The 15,190-nt window shown below is 32.9% G+C and overlaps 1 protein-coding gene across 1 annotated transcript; it reads left to right on the top strand.

Annotated features, from left to right (window-relative positions):
* Nucleotides 1–6,028: 6,028 nt before the first annotated feature.
* On the top strand, nucleotides 6,029–7,538 carry LOC136206098 (BAHD acyltransferase DCR). Its single transcript, XM_065997021.1, has one exon. The coding sequence runs from the start codon at nucleotides 6,049–6,051 to the stop codon at nucleotides 7,444–7,446; it is 1,398 nt and encodes a 465-aa protein (XP_065853093.1). The 5' UTR covers nucleotides 6,029–6,048; the 3' UTR covers nucleotides 7,447–7,538.
* Nucleotides 7,539–15,190: the final 7,652 nt, after the last annotated feature.

Raw genomic sequence — 15,190 nt, 5'->3', positions numbered from 1 at the left:
AAACCGACTTCTGAGGGTTACAAAGATATTAGTTCGCTTGACATAAAATTCGGGTGTTAGTGTGAATATAACTATGGAGAAATTATATACGTGAGTGATTTTTGTTGGAGGATCGCGATGTTCAATAAAAACATGACACCTGAAAATCTCTAAGAAAATAGCATAACAAAAAGACGTAACAATCTATAAAAATAAATACAAGTTTTTTTAGAGAATCTTCCTGATATTACCGAAAAAGCCCTAACTAGCATCTACTATTCTTTTCATCTAGGACTAAAGGGAAAATTACAAAACTAGGTCAAATAGAAGGCTCATTTACATATTAAACTCATTTACTCAACCTACTACATATCTAGACTGATTTTGTGTGACTTTCCCATAATACCCCTAACCTTCCCACTTCCTCCCTTACGCGAACGTTCTCTCCCCTCTTCTCCTTGGTTGCGCGAAACGGCGGCAGCTCCTCCATTAATGATTCCAAGACTTTTGATCTTCATATCTTCCTTTAAATTCCACGAAATCTGGTTCATTTCTCCAAATCACAATGAATTTCTCTTCTTCCTCTCTTCATCTCTTGATTCTGCAACTTCCTAATCCTAGAAAATGAAGTCATGGTTCTTCATCTTCCATTTCCTGCTCGTTCGAAAAAATGGTGAATCTACGTTATTTTCATCGTTTTTCCCAGTTTATCATATTGGGTTCATAAAAAATGTAAGTATATGCTGTTTTTTCTGCGTTTTCCCCCATAAATCCACTTAGCATATGCGGTTATCGCGAGGTCATCGGGGAGAAATTTATCGGTTTCACTTCGCGAAACGCTGATTATGCGAAGTTTGCGAGGTAATTCGATAAATTTCTCTCGCAGACTCCGCGAATTCAGCGTTTTGTGAAGCCAGAGCGTCACATTTCTCCTCGCAGACTCCACGAAATCATTGTTTCGCGAAGTCAGAGCGTCACATTCCTTGCACATTTATGTTTGCATACTTAGCGAATCGTCATTTCGCGAAGCCAAATCTTCCTTTTTTCTGACTAACACGATTAAATTTTTCTGAAGGTGGTTGAATACGTAATATTTATTCCTGGAAGCCGGTGTGTTAGGGTGCCATGAGAGACATCCATTCGAAAACGCCTGGACTTCCAACCGTCAGTTGTGAATAAAAGTCTACACCATGGGACACGTCCATCCCTCTGTGGTTAATAATAACCTATGTATAATGAAGTGATTTGTTAGGAGTTTATTGTGGCAATCTTAGTGAATAGTAGCCTATGTATTATGAGATGATTTGTTAAGAGTTTATTGTGGCAATCTTATTGTAAATTTTGATAATGTTATGATTTTAATGTTAGAATCCTTTGTTGTTTGCAATTTTTTGTTATATACCACTTCGCGAATTAGCTACAAAACATATACAGGCTTCGCATATGCGAATTAAATTCATCAAATAAATCAAACTCTAGCTTCGCAGGCTTTGCATATGCGAACTAAATTCATCAATTATTATGAACATTAGCTTCGCAGGCTTCGCATAATATGGAATTTGCGAAGTCAGACGGGAGGGGACGAGACGCGCGTAAATATTGAGGGTATTATGGGAAAGTCACATAAAATCAGTCTAGATATGTAATAGGTTGAGTAAATGGGTTTAATATGTAAATGAGTCTTCCATTTAACCTAGTTTTGTAATTTTCTCAGGACTAAAACTGAATTAGGATTCCACTTTACTATACAAGAACCTTGAAATTTCTCACCAAAAAGCTAATAGATTTCAATCCAATTGACTCCATGGTATATATGTTTTTCATATTTAATCAAAATCTCCTAATTCTTCTATGAATATATTGTTTTCTTGAAAGTGAATTTTTTTTTTATTAAACAAAATTAGCATACAAAGCTTGATGAATCAAACAAGGAAGATTATATATCTATTTCATAGGTTCAAATAAAAATGACTAGTTTTAATTAAGATATGGGTTACCACATTCGTAGAATGACTAATAGAATTGGCTTTCATATCAGTAAATAAACTTAACAATCAATCAAAAAATCATAGATAGACCAAAAACTTAACTCGGTTAAATGAGCAACAATCATCACAACGTCCGACTCAACCTCAATCCCAACCGAACTCTTAGCCTTTAACCAGCTCAAGACCTCTCGAATACCTATAGCTTCCCCATCACGAGGCTGAAATTTCCCATGGAGACGACGAGAACTAAAAAAACTCACCCTTATCAAGCCAATCTCCATTCAGCATTGCATAGTCAAGACGCTCTTCAAGCCAATCTCCATTCGGCATTGCATAGTCAAGACGCGCTTCAAGCCAATATAATAAAGAGTGGATACGTCGATGATAAGGGATCGAGGAAGTTGTAAGTAGGCCTTCCAGAATATGGCAGAATTAAAGGGAGCTAGCTCCGGCTAGCCTTCTAAATTTGGTTCAAAATATTTTTCGAACCTCCTTAACTGAGATTGAATGAGAGAAAAAGGAGTTGGTGTAAGAGTGTTACTTATTGTTTTAGTATTGTGTTCGTGTCATATCAATTATCGAGTTAGTTTCAAATGAGTTAATCTAACTCAACTAAAAAATTTGTGTCATAGTTGTGTCAACCTAATGTACATATGTTAAGTATCATATTTTATAATATAGTAGAATATAGTAATACTTCTAAATATTTTATGTCGCTTAGTCTTTCCGTAAAACCTTTCTTTCGCACCTCTCCTTACAGTCGAGTGGCTTTCGTTACTGGGTCTGGGAAGACATAAGAGAGAAGGACGGATCCGTATAATCCTAGGTCTTTGGATGTCTAGTTTTATTATATATCTTCCTAGTCTGATGATTCTTTTTATAGTCTTATAAGATAATATCCTATCTAGTTTGAGGTTAGTAAGACCAAGAATATCTTGGTATCTAGCTAGTCTTTATCTTATAGCTAGTATATTCAGATTATATAGTTGTCTATCAGATTAGAGATAGACAGGGTAGACTTTCACAATTGCACATGCTGTCGGGAGAGATTACCTTCTTGTTCAGTCTAATTTGATGTATCTGCAAGTTAACTATGACCATCCAAAAGTTTGTTAATATATCATATTTGGTTTGTGTAATGTGTTTACAAGTAACATATAAAAATATTAAGAGTTTCGAGTTTGAGTTCCTTAAGTTAGATATCGAGTTCGAATTCTAACGTACGTATAAATCTTTAATTGGAAGAGAATTCACCTACAAGACGTATGACGAATCTCAAACCGAGAAATCAAACAAATTATTAAAAAAAAACATTCTATAAATTTGGATAGCCCAACCAACTTCTTAAAACAAGTTTTTTCACGAGGAAAATACATGTGCATGCTGACTAGGTAGACTAACTTAGGATTCACAGTGTCAGTGTAATACTCCGGATTTGAAAGATAAAATATTTTGTCAGAAAATAGCTGCCCCTTCTAATTTGGAAATTGAAGATTTTCTTTCCTCCGGATTCATATATACAATTAATGTTTTACTGATGAAAGAATTAACATATTATTTTATTACATTAATAAAAATAATTAACAATTCAACATATTACGTGTCATATTTTGCAAAATTAATAAATTACACTACCAAACTCAATTGGTAGTACTCCCTCATATTAGAGGTCTTTTAGAAGAGTTGTATAAAAATTAAGGATATTAGAAAAAAAAGATTTTGTTATCGCTTATTTATTGATTCCACTATTTATTTATTATATAATAAGTTAATTATTTTAATTAATTTTTGATAAATCTATGCTTTATAGTACACAGAATGTGACTTAATGTGTATTGATCATATAAGATAACATGTAACATGAAATAAGAAAAAATATCTAGAAAGACATGTAATATGAAACAAATGAAGTATTAGTTAAGACTGTAAAACACAAAATGCGCACAAAAAATATTCACATTTCTGTATTTATAAACGTGAGTAATCACGTAATCACATATTTTTCCCTTAAAAAATTTATAAGACTCTTTTCCTTTAATTTGATTGCTCTTATACAATAAAAACTTAAAGGGTTAAGGTGCAAAAATACCCCTAATGTTTTGGGTCAGGAGCAATTTTACCCCTAACGTTTAAAATGGTGCAATTTTGCTCCTAACGTTTGTAGCCAAGAGCAATTTTACCCCTAACATTGGTAATTTGGGTCAATTTCAGACACTATTATAAAACACAGATGTTTTTATTTATTATTTTGCACCAATTGCATATCAATTCATTCTAAAAAAAGGATTTCATGTCTTTTGTAATTTAATAATAGAATTTGAGATTAATATTTATAAATTCGGTGAATTTTTTGAATTTTTTTGTCTACTTCGTACAAAAGACAGTATATTTTTTATTTTTTTTTTATTTTTTTTTCACATCCCGACATATGTTTATGATTTGTTATTGATAAAATGACGCACATGTGAAGTGTAGATGATAAGATTTATGACCGAGAAGACAGTTTGATGAATTATTTCTGAAATTGACCCAATTTATCAACGTTAGGGGTAAAATTGCTCCTGGCTACAAACATTAGGGGTAAAATTGCACCATTTTAGACGTTAGGGGTAAAATTGCTCCTAACCCAAAACGTTAGGGGTATTTTTGCACCTTAACCCAAACTTAAAATATTATTTGACCTTAGGTGGATAAAAGATATTAGGGGACGTTTGGTTCACGCAGGGATAACGAAATAGAATTAAGAAAGAGAAACAAAAAAAATGGAATAATCTTGAATTTATTTGTTTCAGTTACAAAAAAAAAATGTATACATCTGCTCGACAAAATCAAATCAAATATCAAGTTAAATAACTTTTTATTAAAAACAAATGAAATTTAACCATCTTTATTGCTTAATTAACCATATCATATATTAGAGGTGACAAAAATATACATGCACCGATTATATGACACACAATTTTAATGTTCGGATTTAGGATAGTAGGTAATTTGTCATTTTTAGATTGGCACGAAATGGATTTGAAATTTTTTTTGTTGGGTTAGAGTTGACGTGCTAATCCAAAAATGATACGAATATTTAAAATTATTGTTATATTCTATCATGTTTTTTTCATGTCACATTTATTTTAATAAATGTAATAAGAAATCGATACTAATCCGATTAGATTAACAAAATTTTGACACGGTTTTTTTAGGTAAAGTTAGAATTAACTAAGGGCCGTGGGTGCTCACACCGCCCTAGTTCTGTCTCGTCCCAATTTCTATCAAAAAAAAAAAAAGTTAGAATTAACTGATTTTAACAATAATCCGAAATTGATATGATATTAATCCAGTAATTATCCACCTCTATCATATATTTATATCTATTAAAACAAAGAAAAACAAGAGATAAAATGCAAAAATACCCCTAACGTTTACAGTCAGGAGTAATTTTACCCTAACGTTGATAAGTTGGGTCAATTTCAGACATTATTGTAAAACATAAATATTTTTATTCCTTATTCTGCACCAATTGCATATCAGTTCGTTTAAAAAAATCATTTTTCTGTGATTTAATAATAGAATTGGAAGTTAATATTTATTAATTCGGAAAAATATTTTAAATTTTTTATCCAACTCGTAAAATAGGCAGTATATTTTTTATTTTTTAAAAAAATATTAACATCTAATCATATGTTTAGTATATGTCACTGATGACGGATAAAATAACTCACATATGAATTGTAGATAACAAGATTTATAACTAAGAACACAGTTTGATAAATTATTTTAAAAATTGGTTCAACTTGACAACGTTAGGATAACATTGGGAGTAAAATTACATCAATTTAAACGTCAAGGATAAAATTGTTTCTGACTCTTAACGTTATCGGTATTTTTACATCTTATCCGATAAACAAATAATAAATGGACACAGTGAAACACTATCAAGTAGTATACTAGTATCAAACAACAACCACCACGAAACTACCTTTCAAGTTCATGAATCCTACCCTCTTTTCCATCCCTATATAAACCCCTCTTCCTCTTCCCCCAAATTCAAACCCATTTTTCAATTAACCAAACAATCAAATCAGCCATGCCTTGTTCTTCTTCTTCTTCTCCTACAATCATCTCCAAATGCACAATCTACCCCGATCAGAACTCCGATACCAAATCCCTCAAACTCTCCGTCTCCGATATCCCTATGCTCTCCTGTCAATACATCCAAAAAGGCGTTCTCCTCTCTTATCCACCTTACTCCTTCGACGATCTCATTACATTTCTCCAAAATTCCCTCTCCTCCGCTCTCTCCTTCTTCCCCGCTCTCGCCGGCCGCCTCTCCACTGACTCCGACGGCCATATCCACATACTCTGCAACGATGCCGGAATCGATTTCGTTCAAGCTAAAGCCAAGCATATTTCTCTCCTCAACATTCTTTCTCCCGATCTCGATGTTCCTTATTGCTTCAAGGAGTTCTTCGCTTTCGATAAATTGTTGAGTTATAACGGCCATTTTAAGCCTCTCGTCGCTGTTCAAGTTACAGAGCTTTCCGATGCGGTTTTCATCGGATGTACTGTAAATCACTCGGTCACCGACGGAACTTCGTTTTGGCATTTTTTCAATACTGTTGCTGAAATTTGCAAAGGAGATACGAGTACGAATAAGAAAATATCTAATTTACCTGATTTTAGCCGGAATACTGTGTTTAATTCTCCTGCTGTGCTTAAGTTCCCCTCCGGCGGCCCTAAGGTTACCTTCTCCGGCGACGAGCCGTTGCGGGAGAGAATTTTCCATTTCAGTAGAGATGCTATACTGAAGATGAAATATAAAGCTAATAACGGTAACTTGTTGGAGAGAAAGGGGAAACAAAATAACGACAGTTGGAAAATCGTTAACGGAGAGAGTAACGGCGGGGTTTTAAAGAACAAAACGGATGAGATATCGTCGTTTCAATCTCTTTGTGCACAGCTTTGGCGTTGTGTGACACGTGCTAGGAAACTTCCTTTGACGAAAACGACAACGTTTCGAATGGCGGTTAACTGTCGGCATCGGCTGGAGCCGCGGCTCCATCCGTACTACTTCGGCAACGCCATTCAGAGTATCCCGACGATAGCTCCGATCGGAGAACTGTTGTCTCGGGATTTGCATTGGGGAGCTGATTTGCTACACAAAAACGTCGTCGCACATGATGATAATACTGTACGGAAAGGGATAGCGGATTGGGAAAGGGAACCACGGTTGTTTCCGTTGGGAAACTTTGACGGCGCATCAATCACGATGGGTAGCTCACCGAGATTTCCGATGTATAATAATGATTTTGGGTGGGGGAGACCATTGGCAATTCGGAGTGGTAGGGCGAATAAATTCGACGGGAAGATTTCAGCATTTCCGGGGAAGGAAGGAAATGGAAGCGTTGATTTGGAGGTTGTTTTATCACCGGAAACAATGGCTAGGATTGAACAAGACGAAGAGTTCATGCAGTATGTATCATGAGAAGTGTATTCGAAATTGGAGAAAATTGAGTGTTTATGTGATTAATGCAATGTTCAAATTCCGGTGATGATAATGATTTCGGAATGATTTCATTGGTTTGATTTTTCTAATTTTTCGATTATGTTTAGTTCTATCGTTGCTTCTACTCGCTCAAAAAAAAAACATTTGATAAAAGAATTAAGAAAAATAAAAAATAAAAAGCTATCAATTGGCATCTGAACTTTCAAATGGCTAGGTATTTGTCTCAAATTGTTTAAAACATTGAGAAGTCTCCTCAACATGTTTAACATGTAATCTGAATAGATTAAAACATATTAAAATGATGTTCTTATTTACTTAACGATAAAACTTGTCATTTCTAAAATTAAAAACTCATATCCTCAATTTTTGTCATTTTACTTTTTCACAATGTTATCAGAACCGGACCGAATATCAAACCGGATTGATAACTGGGTCACGGGTCACTTGGTCGGACCGGATGGCTCGGATTATGTATAGTTCTATCGTGCTTCTACTCGCTCAAAAAAAATACATTTGATAAAAGAATTAAAAAAAATAAAAAATAAAAAGCATCAACTGTCGTTAATTTTTCTGAAAAAAGGCACCTGAACTTTCAAATGGTCAAGTATTTGTCTCAAATTATTTAAAAAATTCGGAAGTCTCCTCAACATGTTTAACATGTAATGAGAATAGATTAAAACATATTAAAATGATGTTCTTATTTACTTAACGATAGAACTTGTCATTTCTAAAATTAAAAACTCATATCCCTAATTTTTGTCATTTTACTTTTTCAACCACTTTCCATATGCAACTTGATGAAGGTTATTGAAACATTTTGAAAGTTGGGAAGGTTAGTCAAATTTTTTTTGGACAAATTCAAAAGATAAATGATGTATTAAGCGAAAAAAATTTACAAGTACGGTCAATTTAAATAATTGGATATATCAGGATGGATCTAGAAGAGCACGATACTTGAGCACGTAGTGCATGAGATTGTAATTATTTTTATTTAAAAAAAATAAAAACAAATATTAATTTAGCACAAATAAATTATAAGAATGGTCAAGTTATACGTGCAATACCAATTACAATATTTCTTGATGCATTAAAACCATCTCCAACCCAACAAATTGATGTTAGGAAAGAGATTTGATGATGGTTGTCTCTCCAATCATAATCTAACCATATTCTCATTTTAACGAATATGGTCTTTTCTATCAAATTTGATGTTTGCTTCATAAAATTTGATGCAATATCAATTAATATTTTATTAATATATTTTTATTTTTTTCTTATTTTTTTATATATAAATATAGTTACATTTCATATTTTGTTATATAGTATTATTATATGAAAGAAATCATGTATTTGAAAAGATGAAATAAAAAAATATGTTGAAACAAAAACACTGTAATAATATCAAAATACAAAAAAACAATGAAAAAAATACAATTTAATTGGCCAAATGATAAAATGGTATTTTCTCTCTCTCTTTTTTTTCCCGTCGCATCATCAACATTTTTAAACAAATTCATTTCAATGTTAAAAACTTGTCTGAGCTCTTCAAATGTACTCCATTTTTTAAAAAGATCTTCATTAAGAAAATAATTAAATAATTAAGATATCTAAATTTTATTGTTATTTTACTAAATTATTTCTCTTAAATTATTATTTCTTTTTTTATTTATAAATTTTCTTTTGGAAAATAACTTTTGTTCAAAATGATACACTAATTAATTTTGGAAAAAATACAAAAATAAACCATGTGATTTGCATCATTTTTAATATGTAGTTTAAAAGTTGATAAACATATATTTTGAGGTTAATTCCGTTAGCAAACACAGTCCAAACTGACCAACGGTGTTAAAAAAATTAAAATGGCAGTCAAAGCCAAAGGGCAAAAAGTTATTTTTATCTTTGTATTTATTTATTTTATAAATTAACCTCATTATTATCTAACTATCACAAACAACCCTCAAAACAACAACCAAAAATCAAACTCATCATCTCCTCATTCACTAACATCTTTCTTTAATCTATCTTCTTTCTTTCACCAACTAAACTAATAACTTTTTTTATCAAAAATCAGCAATAGGTAAATCAGAATCTCCTACAAGTTCATCGATTTCATTAGCAGCGGAAAATGGAAGCCAACGGACTCGCACCAGTCCTGGTGGTGGGTATGGTCTAAGAAATATTAGATGCAGTACAATTATAGACATGATACCTATTGGATCATCAACATCTGATTTGAAACAAAAGGGCACGAGCAAAAGGAGAAATTTTAAAGGAGAAAGTAGTAACTCTGATAGAGGGAAGAAGATAGGCGGATCGCCATTCAAATGGCAAATTCCTAGTTTCGATTCTGGTATCTCAAATTCTTATTCAAAAAGAACTAGAAGTGGGACTTCCAGTCCCAACCAGGAAAATGCTCCTCTTACATGAGTTTGGACTAAAAGATCTTTCAGTTACACTAGGGCAATGGTTGATAATCAAGTTGGCTGAAATAACACATCGTTAAACGAGCCCTGTTCTGTAGTTCCACATGTTTCTCACCCTGTTATTCCAATGGATTCAACTGGTCCACTTTCTTCCAAATTGCTAGCTTCTAAATTGTCAAAGTGGGGCCTGAAGGAAAATAGACAAACTTATGCACAGTGGAATAATAAAATTTTATCTATTTCCCTTTTCCAAGATCCGTTAATTGTTATTTCATACAAAGAGGGATAGAAGGAAATACCTTTTTTAACGAACTACAGTTGCAAACGAAGTGCCCAAACTCTTAATCCATGTATTACGAACAATAATCACAACAGAAAGGAAAAGTGATTAGTAAACAACCAATGAATAGCAATCTAAGGTGATTGCCTCTAAAGAAATCGACACGAGATCAAAGAGAGAGTAAAGAAGAAAGTAATTTAGATGGGATGATTTCAGAATAATTCCTCAGCCTCTGAACTTGTGTTGTGTTTTCCGAATTTCCTAGGGTGAGGGGTCTATTTATAGACTTCTCAAACCCTAACCCTAGTTGTATTAGTTAATTAATCAATTAGAATCCTATTCGGAATAGAATTACTAAATAGATAATTAAATAAATTCTTATTATTATCTTAATGATATCATAATACATTTAGATAATAATTCTAATCTAATTAGATATTAATTTAAGTTAGGGATAATTAATTAGAGTCCTAATTACATTAAAACTTCTAATTAATATTATCAGATAATCATATAATTTAATTTGCAATTATAATCCAATTATAATTATTAATCAAATTATTTTATCCCTAATTACACTATAAATTTCGGCCCATTAGTTGTCCTTCTAAATTACAATTCCGTCCTCTAGTTCCAAGTCTCATGTGCAACCCATTAAGTTCTTATTGCTACTAGCCATATATATTTATTGGAATTAATTCATCCTGATTAATTTTAACTTATATATAATTGAATGACTTCGCGAGCTGTTACTGGTAGAACCTTAGACATTCCCCCAGTGCATAAGATGACAGGTTGAATACTGATGTTTACCTTTCCGTATTAGGACCAGTATAATTCGATCCTTCATCAATTATATCCTTTACACAATTCTTATAACCATGGAACGTGTCAAGGTTACATATAACAAAGAGTCTGTTATACTTGTCCAGATGGAATTAACTCTGAAAGATAAGTTAAGTGAAATCTCAATTTCTACTCTTAACTCTATCACCTTGCAAGGATTTCAGTCAATTCACCGCAAGTGGCCCTTTGAATATATCTCCTATTTATCAGGAGTGACGAATGCTCAATCTATCATTAACTATCCTGCAATTACTTTATGTGATACATAACCCTGCTCTCGCACACCCCAGGGCCTCCCCTGTAGTGGATCGTGCTCACACAGAATCAAAGCATCAAACTCCATAATCCAGAATCACTAATTAATGATTATTTGAGTCTGAGGATTACTTATACCTACTAACACCAATGAGATGAACAGTTGACACTTAGATAAATCCATCCATATTGTTATCTCAAGTTAGGTCCCAATCCTAATGAACTCCTTCACTGGATCCATGTAACTGTCTAGATATCTTCATATCTAAGCTTGTGAGATCAGCTCTCTGTCTCGACAGAAGACACTGTTACATGCATGTCTCAACAGTAATATGCCAACCCTTTTAACATATTACTTGACTTGAGTTGATTTTGAGTTTATTAACCTATTATAAAGTATAGTCTCACTTCATGCTCTCTGTCTCGATAGAAGACGCTATTACATGCAAGTCTCAACAGTAATATGCCAACTCCTTCAACATATTACTTGACTTGGGTTGATTTTAAGTTTATTAACTTATTATAAAGTATAGTCTCACTTCATGCTTGTATGAACACTTTATAACTACTTTAAATAAACTTGGGATTACTTTTACTTACAAAAGATTAATGCCTTTTATATATAGTTTTAGTTATACTATATCTGATTGAAACAAATGATTTAAATAAACAATTTATTCATTAATATTTATATCCTAAAACAATTGTCTATAGGACACAAACCCTAACAGGGCCATGGTATTAATAATAATTTCTTTAAAGAAACAAAAAATTGCAATGGTAGGTCAGAGCATTTGCGTGGAAGTTCTTCTATTATGGATGTTCAGGAGTATGAGATGGTTCGAAATAAATTGCTCAATATTTTAGTGCATGAAAAAGATCATTGGAGACAGAGCCAAGATTATTTGGCTTCAGGAGGGCAATGTTAACACTCATTTTTTTCATGTGTTTGCCTCAGGTTGAAGAAAAATGAATTTTATCTCTAAGCTTCAGAATAAGGAAGGTAATTGGGTTTCAAATTCAGAGGGTTTTAGTGTTGTTGCTAAGACTTATTTCTCTAAGCTTACTCTGGTAGTAACAATGACTAGTAGAAGATGGTTTAGTTAGTCCAACCGAGGACAGTGAGAATCTTCTAGCACCGTTTAGCAAAGATGAGTTTAGGAAAGCTTTATTTAAGATGAATCCAGATAAATCGCCTGGCCTTGATGGGTTCAATTCGAGATTTTTTCAGAAGTTCTAGGATGTTTTGGGGGATGTGATAAGTGTCCAATTCAACAATGAAATGCCCACATTAGTGTTGGTCCCTTATAACGTGACAAGTTAGTTCCAAGGGGGGATAGGAACTATTTTAAAATTTTGTCCGTTAAGGCTGACTTCTTTTCCTATGAAAAGGATTACACAGCGTCACTAAGTAGATTCAAGACACAAGCTTAGTCAACTTGTGACTAAGTCTGCTTCTTTACTTGAGTCAGGAAATAGCACTTAGAGTCTATTCCTGAACTCAGCTTCTTAGTAAACTTAACTCAGCGTGAGCTCTTTACTTAGTCAGTTTTTCACAGCAAGCAATATATATTAAAGGAGTTTAAGGGTTGGAAAGATATTACTCAGCAGACATATCCTGGTTCGGCCTCTCCGCCTACGTCTAGTCCCCGAAACTCGTTCCGAGCTTTTTGAATTATCTACTGAGCTCTTTAAAGGTAGAGCACGAAACCTTTTACAAATAGAAGTTGAGTATAACAAGAGTACCTTCCTCTATACCTCTACTCACTCCTATATCTACGCTGAGTACTATAACCAAGTACTCAGCCTCTCCTTTCTATTCTTCTAGAAATGATAAAGTGTTTATTCTAAACAACGATTGCTAAGACACTTTAGATGATTGGAAATCACTCTAGACTTTTACACAATAATATGGAAATTGGTGTAAGGTATTTGCTTTGCTTTTCTCACAGAATCTTCGAGTATGAATTTGGTCAGCGTTTTGACTAATTGAAGTTCTGCATCGATTGAAGCAAATGGATGGCCTTTATATAGTGACACTTGAGGCACCTGGTCATTTCGAATTTCGAAATAACCGTTGGAGGGAAACGGCTTCCTGTCGTTGTCACTCTGGGCGTGCTCAGCGTCGTTGGCCAATAGGATTCATGCATCTTCTGTCTTCGTCAGTCTTCGGCAGAATGTTTCGCCATTTAAGGAAAAGTCCACGAGACAACTTTCTGCGCCTTCTGAACTTTTCCCAAAGTAGAAATACTTTGTCTAGAAGTTGAACATTTCCTGCCGCTGTCCAGACTGCTTTGTCGTCCAACTCAACAGCTTCTTCTTGAAGCTTTTGCCATGAAGGCTTCTCGATCCTTCTCATGCTGAGTCGTCGTTTTAGTTGATACGGCTTCGTTTTGAACTCTTTGGCCGAATGGTATTGATGTGTTGACTTGGGCTTGACTTCCACTTTATGGGCCTTTGGGCTTTTTAATCTCAATGTCTTATACACAATTAAACTCAACATTGAACAAACACATTAGTGTAATAAATTAAAGCTTTTTAAATTTAATGTGTTAGAATATTTTTTATCATTACTTAAATAATTTTGTCAAATCAAAATCATGTGGAAAGGTGTTTCAACAATTAGTACTAGGTTATTTAGTTAATTTAGTTGTTATTTGGGTTATTGCTTGTTTTGGTATGTTTTATCCCTGCAGGACTCAAGTGATGAAAAGGAGCATAATTGGTCTTAACTTGAAACAAATTTGGACTAGAAGGCAATTTGGAGCTGATTTGGAGGAGCTAAAATGAAGGTAGAGTTAGTCTTGCCCAAGACTAAGGATTTCAGGAACTGCAGATTTCATAACTGATAAGGACTCTCTCTTATTCTATCAAGAATGAACGTGGACATTGGGGGATGACTAAGAATGCACGAAAATAGGAGATATGGCAGATTAGAAAAAAGATTTCGATTGTGTTTAACAAACTATTATTGTTTAGCTAACTTTTAAGGAATGAGGTTTTCTACAAAAAAACCTAAGACTTTATGTTTACTGTAGTTCTTCTTTAGGTTTTATTTTCATTCATCATTTTTGTTCTCTCTTTACAACAGACATGTATTGTTCTTCATGGCTATTCATAGCTAAATCCTCAATTTCGGTTAAGGGTTAATTCAAAGGCAGGATTCTTCAAGTATTATGAGATCGTTTTACTTTTGTCATTCTTCTTTATTCATATAATTTTATTTATTCATCTCATCCCAATTGTTAGTTTACATTTGAATGATAACGGCTGATTGTTCATTTGACTAAATTGACATGCGATTATTTGATTAAACTAGAGAATCAATGAGCCATTGTTTAGTTGAATCAAAGCAAGTAGTGATTGATAACATAAAATCGAACCTTAGACACACTACAAGAAAATAGACTATTTGTAACAACATATGTTGTCACATAATCGTGCAAAGTTGTCACATAAACTTTTATGTGACAATTAGTAGTTGTTACATGAGTTGTCACATAAAACTCCGTTGCTAAAAGTTTTTGACAAATGTGACAATAAAATATCGTCACAAAAATTATAATTTTTTTGTAACAATAAATATATCGTCACGCTACTTTTAATTGTTACAACTTTTATTGTCATTTAAAAATTAAATATTGTTACAAATATACTATATTGTCACATATTATCTTTAAATTTAAACTAAAATCATGTGACAACTTCAGTTAATTGTCACAAAATATTATTTATCACGACTATTATAGTCACATATGAAGATTTGTAATGATAAATTTTATTGTAATAATTATATATTAGTTACAACATTTATATATAGTTCACGAATTTATATATATACATAAAATATATTTAAATATTATTATTGTTACATTATTTTAATTAGAAATAAAATAAAAATAAAAGTTGATATATATTA

The sequence above is a fragment of the Euphorbia lathyris genome, chromosome 9 (assembly GCF_963576675.1).
Source record: "Euphorbia lathyris chromosome 9, ddEupLath1.1, whole genome shotgun sequence".
Taxonomy (NCBI): Eukaryota; Viridiplantae; Streptophyta; class Magnoliopsida; order Malpighiales; family Euphorbiaceae; genus Euphorbia; species Euphorbia lathyris.
The sequence above is the reverse complement of the archived record's forward strand: the minus strand, read 5'-3'. Positions and strand labels throughout refer to the sequence as shown.